This window comes from Heloderma suspectum, chromosome 12 (genome assembly GCF_057233095.1).
Source record: "Heloderma suspectum isolate Gila_16-S chromosome 12, 16-S_ref, whole genome shotgun sequence".
In the NCBI taxonomy this organism is placed as follows: Eukaryota; Metazoa; Chordata; class Lepidosauria; order Squamata; family Helodermatidae; genus Heloderma; species Heloderma suspectum.
The window spans coordinates 19,616,569-19,629,406 of NC_139469.1; the positions used below are offsets into that span (position 1 = coordinate 19,616,569).

Sequence of the window (12,838 nt, forward strand, 5' to 3'; positions counted from 1 at the left end):
TTTTTCATTCGCTTGTCTGTAGGGCTGGGATCACTGGGCATATGCCAAGGCCCACTGCACCCCCAACAGAACCTCCTGCTCCTCCTTGCTGTTGCTGCCTGCTCGCTTGCTGTCTCTGAGCATGCAAGCAATGACAATGTCATCATTATTCATTTATTTAAATTATTTCTTGGCCACCTTTCAGGGCAGAAGCCCTCCCAAGGCTGCTTACACCGATCAAATACATAAAAACATTTAAAATACTAAAAGCGATAAAAAGATAAACACAGTAAAGTAGCAATAAAAGCAACAGTAAAAGCCACCAATAAAACCAGCAGCAGCAACAACAGCAATAACAGCAACAACAGCAGTCATATCACAGAGCCTTCAGAGTGGTGGCCCCCTTCCAATGGAATTCCTTGTGTTCGGAGGTCAGGCGGGCACCAACAGTGTGTTGCTTCCGGCCCCTCCTGAAAATATTGTTATTTCAGGAAGCCTTCCTTGAGTAACCAGCTGTGATTTTATCAGAATTCAGTTTATCAGAACTCTGTTTCTTTTTAAAAAGAGTAATGATTTTAACGTGGTTGTTATTATTTTATCCTACCACTGTTCACCACTGCGAAATCTTTGGGAGTGGTATGCAAATATTGTAAATACAATAATAAATAAATAAATGAAAGATCAAGAGAAGTCCTAGGTAAAATAATACGTTTTCAAGGCCTTCTTAAAAGCCTCCAAGGATGCAGCATGGAGGACCTCCGATGGCAACTTCTTCCAGAGGTGTGGGGCCACTGCAGAGAAGGCCCTCTCACATGTGGTCACCCACCTGACTGCTCTCACAGGTGAGCAACGGAGAAGAGCCTCTCTTTCTGACCTTAAAGTGTGGGCAGGCTGATATGGGTGAAGGTGGTCCTTCGAATAACTTGCTCCCAAACCGTTTCAGGCTTTAAAGGTCAAAACCAGCACTTTGAATTGGGCTCAGAAACACACCAGTAACTAGTGCAACAGTGGGGAGATGGGGCAGCATCCTGCACTTGCATTGAACGCTCCATCTGGGCAGATGTGCCAGTGGAGCCCAGAGAGAGAAGGCAAGTTAGTGGGCAGCAGTGACAGCGGGAAGGAAGAGTGAGACCCATTGAGAGAGGGGACCCCGTTGAGGTCCTCTTGCCCCGCACCTGGAGCTGATAGAGGCACAGGCTATGGGTTCCACAGATCTGGATCTGTTCGCAGCACCAGGATCCAATTAAACATAATATATTATAGCAGGGAGGAAAACCACACAGTTTACTTGTGCTTAACTGGATTTTGTGCTGCACCAAATGTTATTGGAGTAGGTGAGATTTGCCTGCAGAATATGATATTTTTTCAAGGCGAGAGTTCCGTAGAAATAGAAATTTGACTTGGGGAGAAGGTTGGTGGGGGGATTTGTATTGAAAACATATTTCTTAGTATGTCAGCCTGTCATTTTTCTGACAGGGAAATTTCCATAATTTTCAAGATGTTCATATATCCGATTCCAGGGGGTTTTCGTTTTAAAGATAGATAGATAGATAGATAGATAGATAGATAGATAGATAGATAGATAGTTATGAATATATATGAATGTCTTTGAGTTTTTTAATGAGCAAGCTCTCTGTATCTCATGCTGCATCTGACGTATTGATTCTGTGGAAGAACAAAAATTTGCTGATTCTCTTTTAAACCTCAATGGTGTTCCTTTACACTTCCAAGCCAGAAGCAATCTTGACTTGAAAACAAAAGTTAGACATCTCAGCTTTTAACTTGGGTGTCTAAATATCATGTTTCTGATATTTTCTGTAGAACCGTCTGCCCTTTATCCAGAATCTGATATTGCAAATGCAAAGAATGTCAATATATTTTTCTGTAGGTCATGTATAGAAAAACATGTACAGGGGCACGTGACGCCATGGGTCTTTGTCCTGTGTTAGTCATCTCTTCTTTTTCTGACTGCCTCCTTCTGTTGCCTGCTTTTGAATCGCTAGATTCAAAATCTATATTTTCTTTAAAACGCCGCATTCCACTCGACAGCCTGGCCACCGAATTCTGCCCTAGCCAGGCATCAGGCCTTGCTTGAACATTTAGATCACTTACACATTGCCCCCAAAGAGGAAATGCATCACCGAAGAAGACGACAGCGATTTGCACATGCAAATTTATAGGTACAGGTGCGGATTTAGAAAGCACGAGTATAATTTAAATAAAAATACAGTACATCTCATGATGGTGGAGAATACTGACTAGGTGACCTGCGTGTCTGCCCAGTCTGCTGTCCAGGTGCTAACAGTTGATGGGCAATTTCGGGGGCCCTGCCCTGCTCTCGCTTCTTAGGGTTCTCTGTATTTAAACCGGACTTGGCCGGTTTGTCTACTTTACAGAGGACAATCCTCTCTTTTTGAGAACTAGCAGAGGACAGCCCTCTGTTTGAAGGTGTCCTCTCCTTGAAGAGGTATCCAGGCCAAGTCCTTCATTGTTTCATGTCTCCTTTTTCCCTTGGATTGATCTCCTGTCTTCCAGTTAGCACCTGAACCTGGCTAAATACATTTTCAGGCAATGGCTCCACTTGCACCTAGCTAATGGCTGAATACTGGACAGCTTCAGTCAGGCTTGATGATGGTGATGCCCCTGAATTTTGGACAGGATGGAGCAGAGTCTTAACCTGGTCTGCCCTGCCCTTCTGCTCAGGTGTGCTGTGTCACAAATTGAACATGGCCTATCATTTCAAGATGCAGTGCTGTTCCTCTCCTTTCCAGCTAGACCTTGGCTGGTCATCTCAAGATGCAGTGCTATTCCTCTCCTTTCCAGCTAGACCTTGGATGGTCATCTCAAGATGCAGTGCTATTCCTCTCTTTTCCAGCTAGACCTTGGCTGATCATTTCAAGATGCAGCGCTATTCCTCGCCTTTCCAGCTATTCCTCTCCTTTCCAGCTAGACCTTGGCTGGTCATTTCAAGATGCAGTGCCATTCCTCTCTTTTCCAGAGATATACAAGTACCAAAAGGAAGATGAGGATCCAAGATTGCCTCCTAATATGCTTTGGTACCACATGCTATAAATAAACCATTGCCAGTTACAAGTATATTTTGAACGTTTTGCGATATGCCCCAAGTTGCTTTATATCCCATCAGTCTACTTTAACAGATAGAGGCATTCAGTATCTTACTCCTCCAGTTTTGATTAGATTTTACAAACAACAACAAAAACCAAGTACTACTGCTTGTAAAATATTTAAGTTGTTATAGGAATAAAATATATGGAAAACATTTTTCCCTTTATGGCCAGCCTGTAAATGTTTGTGCTCTCCAAAGACCAGAACAGGACAGATTAGCATTGCAAAATGGTGCCTGGTGCTTTAGGACTATATGCAGGAATGGGCAACTGGTGGCCTTCCAGATGATATTACATTCTGACTTGGGTGGCCAGTGGTTAGGGATTATGGGTTTTGTAGTCCAACAACATCTGAAGGGCACCAGGTTGTTTGCTCACCATGCAAGGAAAGCTGGTATTTAGATACATATAGTGTGTATGTATAGATAGAGAGACAGATATAATTGGAAATAGTTTCATAGGCTTAAAATTGGAATGCCAGTTCCTTCTGCTCCTTGTTGTAAACAGAATCTTGAGCCTTTCCAAAACTGTGAAAAGGAATAAGCTAGGAGCAATTAGCTCCAGTTCATGAGCTATGTGTTTGTAACTGAAGAGGTAGGCATTTCTACATATATGAGGACTCTGATTTACATCCTAAAAGCTGAAAAATAACCTCTTTAGCAGTGTGGGTGCCAAATGTTAAATACTTGAATTCAATGGGCCAAGTGCTTTTGGATAGGACTGTTGGTAGAAGTGTAGTTTTATATGGTTCTTCGGGCACTGATCTTATAGCCCAAACTGTCACAGTCAATATTACCTTGAAAATATTTACTTACAAATTTGGTGTGGGTGAGGGAGATATTGAGTTGCAATGTTTATTAGGATGTACAGTCTGGAATGGAGCCAATTAAATAGTCTTGTTGGGGAATCTTTTTTAATTGCTCAAGCAAATGGCGGGTGGCTCAGAATGGTTGTTTTTTAATTTATTCCTAACATTATAAACTGCTGTTGTGATAGGCTTTCACTCTTATTAATGTGAAATTATGCCACGATATTGTTTAACATAATACTTATCTATTTATTAAGGTTGTGAGACCCATTCAGGTTAAGAAACAACACAGAAGTAACAGAACACAAAGATACAGTTTCTCCAGTTTAGCTCATACAGCCAGTGAGTTGAACTCTTATACGCATGGTGATTGGAAAAAAAAAATAGCAGCCTGTTCAGTGATATGTGGGACCTTATCGGATAAACAGTGCATTACCAATCTTTCATCTCAATGGAAAATTAGTCAAAAGAGGATAAATTATATGACATCTCAAATCAGAGTAAAAATTACAGTATAAGACTACATGTGTCAAGAGCTGCTTTACGTAGACGCCATCTGCTTTGCCCTGAAGATATATGCCCTGGAGTACAACTGTTGGTAGAACATTAACTCTTGCACGTATAAATGCTCTGCGAGCTTATATATTCCTAAGAGGTCAGATAAGAAGGTGAGGTATCATAGCTGGGCAGAATCCCACGAGCCATGGGGGGAACAAGTTAAAAAAAATGTATTTGTGAATCTGAGACTTTAATTCAAGCAGGTTCCTTGGCTGAGGGGTGAAGTACTGTGTATTTTATGCAGAAGGTCCTAGGGTCATTCGATATCTCCAGTTTAAAAATGTCTCAGAAAGATCTCACCCTGCAAGCTTGGAAAACAGCCACCATTTGGAGGAGACAGGCTGTCTGATTTGACAGAAGGTAATTTCATATCTTTTTTTTATCAGGGCTTGATATGGTAGGTAGTCAGTGTGGTATAGTGCTTAGAAGTTTGTGCCTGGGAGTGGGGAAGCCTCAGTTCAAATCCCTGCTCAGCCATAAAGCTTTGTACTGCAGGATCCTGCACTAAGCAAGGGGCTGGACTAGTTGACCTCCAAGATCCCTTCCAACTCTGATCCTAACCCAAGACTGGGGAACCCCTTTCTGCTCAGAGACTGAATTCAATTTCAGAGAAGCTCTTGGGGCATCCCATTCCAGTAGTGGTGGCAGTGGTGGGACTGAAGGCAAAAGGAAAAAATACGAGCAATACCAGCATATAGCAGCTTAAGAGTGCAATCCTATGCCTGTTTAGACAGAAAAAAGCCCTACAACTCCCAGCATTCCCCAATGCTCAGAGTTGTAGGGCTTTTTTCTGTCTAAGCAGGCATAGGTTTGCACCTTAAAGCTCTTGCTGCCCGTAAGCCTTTGGAGAAAGGGGTGGGAGCCGGGGAAGGACGCATGGTTATCTGAACCACCCAGAGGGCTTCAGCTATTGGGCAGTATAGAAATGTAGTAAATAAATAAAATAAATCAAACTGGGGACTCCCAGAAGGTCAGATTTCACCTCTGAGCCTGAGGGTCCCTACACATGTCTTACATTCCCATTAAGACAGACGAGTGGCTTGAGGCATTGTGAAACTTGTTTGCCCAAGGTAAATAACTACCTTTTTTGGTATGTTGGTTTCACATAGATTTGTCTTTCTAAACGTGCTAGGTGGCCTGGTGAGTACTTTTTAGCTGAGACAGATACCGCCTCATTCTGTGGACTCACCATCCGAGACCCTTCCATTCTGTACAAGTTGCACATGTTGGTTAAGATTCCAAGTGTGTTTGATTCACCTGGATCCGTTTCATGAGTCACAGTCATGTTATTCCTGCCTCAGCTGCCAGAATAGTCACAGAAAGAACTGCTTTTTGTTTTGATTGTTTTGGCCTCCCTCCCTCCCAGAGCCGTAGCCAGAATTTCCCGGGGCAGTGGATAATGAGAGAGGCTTGTTTTCCCATGTTTATCATATTTAGTGGAGACAATGCCAAGATTTCTCCATTGTGGGCATGTCTGACTAATGATGAGATTCAAAATCCCAAATGCTCTGAAACGACTTGAGAGTAGAAGCGGGCTTGTTAAAATTGTAATGCTGAATATGCTTGAGTCTGCAATGGCAATGCATGTGGTTGTGAAGAGTCAATGAGCACAATGGTGTATCTGCCTTGTAACCATTTGTCGGAGCGTCCGCACCTCTTAAGTAAGCTTTGCTGCCATTTGCACAACTGCAATCTGAACGAATGTGCTTGACTCACTCTAAAAGTCCATTTTTTGTAGTGAAGTTTGCTTCCTGGTAGTGCATAGCGGATGTAACAAAAGTCATCTAATAGATGACAGCAACTGGAATTAAGCAATCTAATAAGTAGCATCTATTTATTTATTACATTTATATCCCACCTTTTTTCCTTCTGCAAGGAACCTAAGGCAGCTTAGATGATCCTCCTCCTCTCCATTGTATCCTCACAACAACCCATTGAGGTAGGTCAGGCTGAGAGTGAGGGACTGGCCCAAAGTCACCCAGTGAGCTTCCATGGCTGAGTGGGGACTAGAACCCGGATCTCCCGACTCCCAGTCCAACACTCTAGCCACTACACCACATTGGCTTTCTCGCTGCACTGGCGCTCTACTACAGCCTTCCCCAACCTGGTACCCTCCAGATATTTGGGGCAACAGTGTCCAGGATTCCTGACCATAGGTCATGCCAGCTGGGGCTGATGGAAGTTGAAGTCAAAAACATCTGGAGTGCCCCAGTTTGCAGAAGGCTGACTTACAGCCGATAGCAGCTAGGCTTGGACCATTGGGCCAAAGTCCAGGGCCCCACAGCTCTCCCCAAATGACCGGCAGGCATCAGGGCAGCAGAAGCAAACTCCATTGTATTGCTTTGATTTAAGTGAGTTTAAAATGCAAAACTTTGCATGCTGAGAGGTGTGCATGTGTGTTTAAAATCAAGACTAGCAAACAGTTTTGTTGTCATTGTTACAGCATATCAAGGGTATAGAAGCAGTTGTAAAGCATGGAATGGTGGGTGGAGAGAGAAAGAGAAAGGCTAGCTTGTTCGCTTCACAACTGAAGTAATACACGGGGTCACTGTAAAGCCACAGCACCCCCCAAGACAGTTAAGTCCAGGTTCTAAAATTACCTAGCTGCACCACCGCCTGTAGTCTAAGATGTTGTTTATTCGTTCAGTCACTTTTGACTCTTCGTGACTTCATGGACCAGCCCACGCCAGAGCTTCCTGTCGGCCGTCGCCACCCCCAGCTCCCCCAAGGTCGAGTCCGTCACCTCCAGAATATCATCCATCCATCTTGCCCTTGGTCGGCCCCTCTTCCTTTTGCCTTCCACTTTCCCTAGCATCAGCATCTTCTCCAGGGTGTCCTGTCTTCTCACTGTGTGGCCAAAGTACTTCAGTTTTGCCTTTAATATCCTTCCCTCAAGTGAGCAGTCTGGCTTTATTTCCAGCTTGTGCCAGTGAGATGGGGTGGATTGACACTCCTGTCCCCCTTTGCCCTGTGGGTGAGCCAGCCTTGCTGGCACTTGACTGTTCCCTTGCTGAGGTCTTGGAGCAGATCTGTACAAGGCACAGCTTCCATACAGCCCTGATCCTAGCTAGGTTCTGTGTGTTCCAGATGGACTGTTCCCATTTGCGGGATGAGACTTGTTAAAGCAGAGGTACAGAACCTCAAGCCTGGGGTCCCAATCTAGCCTTCCGAGGTTTCCCAGAGGGCCACTCCCCCTTTCCCCTGACCCCACCCCCTTTTTCTGACCCCACCCCCTTTTCCTAACCCCACCCCTTTCCCTGACCACCCATTATTGGGTGGTTTCCTGGCTTTCATACAGTTTTCTCCCCATTCTAAAAGGTTGAAATGCCTGGGGTTGAAGCCTTGGGGATCTTCCTGTTGTTTACCTTCACATGCTTGGCTTATATATTTGTAAATAAAGTAAATATTGCAAAGTCAGCATCATCTTTTATTTGTACACCGCTTTTCCACAAAATTGTGCCCGAAGCGGCTCACAACATAACAAATGAACAACAATAAATATGATATGCAAGATATAAAACAGCAATAAATATAACAATATTCGAAAAATACAATAGAAACCATTACAAATAACCACAGTGTTTGCAGATGAATGCATAGTAGAAATATATAATATCCAATAAAACAGTACAACTAAACTAAAGCAATTCAGTAACTGAGCGCTAAACAGGAAAGAGCATAAAGCACAATACAAAAATATGAACAAATATAAATAAATCTCCATCGCACAATTGGCCTACAAGCTCAGATTGGCAGTTCTGATCTCTCACTTGTGGCATCCTCCCTGTCTCCCAGCTCTCACCTGCATCTCCTCTCATAGTTCCTTCCCTATCTTTCACCTGGGGAGGTAGAGAGTGCCAGTTCTTCAAGCCCCAGATGCCCACAAAGTGTTGACATTACTCAGCCTCTCTCCACCAAGCACTCCTTCCCTCACTGGTCTTCAGGCAGCAGGCTTTTTCAGGCTCCAAGGAAATGCTCAACTCCTTGATGTTAGCCCTGCTCAAGCAAACAGTCTGCCCAGCTCTGGTCTTCAGGGAGCAGGGTTTATCAGGATCCAAGACATCATAAAGTCTTCAGTGCCCACTAAACCCAGCAGCGCTGGTCCTGGACATTCTCACCTCTTGGAGAAGAGGTGAGCACGTAGGACTTCTCAGGGACCTTGTAGACATATGTGCTCCCCGCTTATTCTTTCAGCTAACATGTTCCAAGGCCAAAGCTGAGCGTGAGTTCTGCCATTTTTCTTTTTTCTTTTTTGAAGGAGGCTTCAGCAGCTGTCCTCAGGACTTCAGGAAGCTCACTGCTGCCACTGTTGAGAACTCCTATCTTGCCCTCCACCCCTGGATTTCTTAGAGACAAAATTGCAAAAATAATTCAAGCTTTTGCAGAAGGGCAAAACCTGTATTAATTCATTCTGATTGTGGAATCGTGAGGTTCTGATTGCAGGACATTGGGTGGTGATAACCGAAGTTACAATGACCATCTTCCTGTGGGGCACTTAATTATGTTAGGTAAAGTGGAGGTATTCATGCTTTCTGCACCAGCCTCTGCAGCATTGTGCTGCATCAGTTTTCGTTTGTGGCAAATCCTACAGGGAAGAATGCAAGAAATGTATTTGGAAACAAACTCGTAGAGCTTTTTAAAAAACATTTATAAAGTAATTCAGGACCCCTGATGTACCAGGATCGCACCCCCCTCCCCAAATAAGATGGAAATAAGTTATTTTACCTTTATTTTGTGCAATTGTTTTCCCTGGGACCTGCCCTTGATTCCAAGTCTGAGTCTGCTCCGTGATGGTCTCAGACTGCGCGAGTCTTTTGTGCTCTTGGTGGCACTCCACGGAACACGTGTGTCACATTGCCACTTTGTAAGACTGTGGGGGTATTATAAAATCCCAACTTGATATTAAATTTTGCTATAAAGCTGAAATCGGCTTAGCTTTCAGACGGCGCAGCTCTTAAATGAGATTAGCATCTAAATAAGAGCAATAAGACATTGCTTGGCAGAGTTAATTGCCAAGGATTGTTCAGCAATCCTCACAAATAGATAAATCATAGGCATTTATGAATCTGTTCTCATGGAGTGAATGCCACTGGACTCCTTTGTATGCAAAGCTGCTTTTTACAGAGGCTCATGAGGTGGAATAACTTAGTGCCTGAAGTATTTGAAGGGAGCACCGTAAAGAGTTGGCACTATCTCAAGGAGCGCCTCTAGCAACACCAGACAGGCTGCTTAACAAGATCAGCCTTGGATGGCGTTCTCTCTGTCCCATCAGCCAGGACAGCTAGGCTGGTGAGGATGAGGGAGGGGGCCTTCCCTGTGGTGGCTCCCACTCTGTGGAACTCCCTCCCTAGGGAACTCTGCCATGCCCCCTCTTTAATGAGCTTCCACCACACATTAAAAATGTGGTTGTTCAGGCAGGCATTTGGGGTGGGTTAGGATATTTTTAGAACTATGATGTTTTAATGTAGAATTTTATTGTTTTTAAACTGTTTGTATTGCTGTACATCATCCAGAGTGGCCATATGACCAGCCAGATGGGCGATTAAGAAATTTAGTAAGTAAGTAAATAAATAAATAATTTGGGGACTTACCGGAGTGTACAGTTCTGTTTTACTTGCTGAGCATCCTATTAGACAATTAAAAAAAAATAAAATGCCATGGTGGCATTTTATGAATTTACAACTATTGGCAAAAAGCTCTGAGACAGCGGAAGGCAATTTTTTGTTTAGAAATTTATCCACAGTACAGATGATGGCTGTTCATTTGTTGATCCTGGGGGTGGAGAGAGGGGGGGGGAGAGAGAGGGAGAGAGAGAGATTATAACAGGATTGTTACAGCTAGGACTTCCACTTACAGAGCTTTAGTTTTAAGCGTTTCATAGAAAGCAGAATTTCAGCAGAGAATCTTTTTACCCCATTCACACTGGTGACTTTTCCTTTCCGTTAAAACTACTAAAATTAGCCCTCAGACAATCTGAAGCCAACAACTTTGGTCAGAACCATTGTTCTAAGTCAGAACTAGCAGAATCTATACATTCAGCAGAACAATTCATAGAATCATACAATAGTAGGGTTAGAAGGGGCCTCTCTGTGACAACCTTTCAAGGACTTGAAGAGCGCTATCATATCTCCCCTCAGTCTTCTCTTCTCAAAGCTAAACATGCCCAGTTCTTTTCATCTCTCTTCATAGGGCTTTGTTTCCAGTCCCCTGATCATCTTTGTTGCCCTCCTCTGAACCCTCTGCAGCTTGTCTGCATCCTTCTTAAAGTGCGGTGCCCAGAATTGGACTCAGTACTCCAGATGAGGCCTAACCAATGCTAAGTAGAGGGGAACTAGTACTTCCCGGGATTTGGAAGCTATGCTTCTATTAATGCATTAATACAAAAGAGCATCTGCCTTTTTTGAAGCCACATCACATTGTTGGCTCATATTCATCTTGTGATCTACAACAATTCCAAAATCCTTCTCACTTGTAGTATTGTTGAGCCACGTATCCCCCATCTTGTAACTGTGCATTTGGTTTCTTTTTCCTACATAAGAGGAGTCATGCTGCATCAGTCCAAGGGTCCATCTAGTCCAGCATTCTGTTCACACATTGGCCAACCAGCTGCCCACGGGAAACCCACAAGTTTACCCCTCCCTAAAAACATACCATGGGGAAGAGAAATACTTGTCTGATCATGTCTCCCTTTCTTTGCAAGGCCTTTATAGCCTTGTGCTTCCAGACAATGAAAACTAATTTTACGGGAGGAAGATATAAGAACATCCCCAGGGAACAACGTTTCTGCATTTGTGGCAGTCATGTGGTTGAGGAAACAATACACTGTGTGTTACACTGCAAATTATATAAAGTTCCAAGAGATAAATATTTAATGAGATGTTTAGCACCTGTCACTAACTTTACTGATATGGATAAAATTAAATACTTGTTGTCAAGTACATCCAAGTTCGTTATGCTTAACACAGCTAGATTTGCAGTAAAAGCAGCCCAACTCAAAACAGCCCAAGAGGATAAATGTTTTTCTTAAGAAAAGGGGTCTCTGCAGCTGGATGTGCCTGATCTTGTCTGTTCTCAGCAGGGTCAGCCCTGGTTAGTACTTGAATGGGAGACCACCTGGGAACTAGGCTTGAGCAGGGGGTTGGAATCAGTAGTCTTGTAGGCCCCTTCCAACCCTACGATTCTATGATTCTTGTAAGGCATTGAGTATTTGTATACTGTATATTGAATTTTAACCTGGTGATATAATTTTTATTGTTAATACCCTGTATTGTATTGATAGGTGTCTGTTGTTGGTCTCTTTGGCTATCACCTGTACTTGGTTGCCTAATAAACGATGCTGATGTAACCCACAAGCAGAGCATGAGTGCAACAGCACCCTCCCTTCCATGTTCCCCAGCAAACAGTGTACATAGGCCTACTGCCTCCAATACTGAAGGCAGCATATAGCCATCAGGACTAGTAATCATTGATAGCCTTCTCCTCTAAGAATAGTACAGGTGAAAAAATGAATAGGGAAAATTGAAATGAGATTGAATAAAATTATATTAAAATCACAAACAGAATTGAAATTATAAATCTCTCTGACAAGACGCAGCGGTCTCCTTTAAATAGTCCCTTTTGACATCAGTTATAGAGGCTTAGGCCTCCACAGAAAATGGGGGTCTGCTTGACAACAGCCTGGCTGAAGAAGGTGCACTGCCTAGCAAATGCTCTTTCTGCACACAGTATGGCAAAAAGCCTTCATCAGCAGATCAAGTCTCGCATAGGGATGAGCATCTACTGATGCCATGAGACAGACACATAGACAGACACACACAAGCTATAAGCCCTGATGACATTAGCAGGGGGCCAGGCCACGATTGTGAAGACGGGGGCCTGAAGAGCATAGTCCCCACAAAGCCTGGAGAGGGTTCAGAGGAGGGCAACAAAGATGATCCTGGGACTGGAAACAAAGCCCTACGAGGAGAGACTGAGAGAACAGGGCATGTTTAGCCTTGAGAAGAGAAGACTGAGGGGAGATAGGATAGCGCTCTTCATCATCAGCGGCCCTTCTCCGTGAGCCCCTGCCAAAGGAAGTTAGGCGAGTGGCTACTAGGAGGAGGGCTTTTTCTGTTGTGGCACCCCGGCTCTGGAATGAGCTCCCTAGTGAGGTTCGCCTGGCGTCTACATTGTACTCCTTTCAGCGCCAGGTGAAGACCTTTTTATTTTCCCAGGCATTTTAGCTTTCTAAATTTTTATCTTTGCTGTTTTAAATCTGTATTTTAAACTCCTGTACTGCTGCTAGGTTTTATTGTGGTTGTATTGTTATATTGTGGTTTTAATGTTCTATATATTTTAAATTGTTTTATTGTGTGTTGTTTGGTTTTAG

General features: G+C 43.6%; 1 protein-coding gene across 13 annotated transcripts in view; it reads left to right on the forward strand.

Annotated features, from left to right (window-relative positions):
- Positions 1 to 12,838, forward strand: part of SNX29 (sorting nexin 29) — a 304,758-nt gene that overhangs the window by 237,377 nt on the left and 54,543 nt on the right. For 2 of the 13 annotated variants that reach the window (XM_084818636.1, XM_084818637.1), the window contains exon 21: positions 4,170 to 12,822. The exons of the other annotated variants lie outside the window; for them this stretch is intronic. In XM_084818636.1, the coding sequence (XP_084674762.1) occupies positions 4,170 to 4,176 (7 nt within the window). In that variant the 3' untranslated portion in view covers positions 4,177 to 12,822. Of the gene's footprint in view, positions 1 to 4,169; positions 12,823 to 12,838 lie in introns of those variants that run through there. 13 annotated transcript variants of the gene reach the window in all.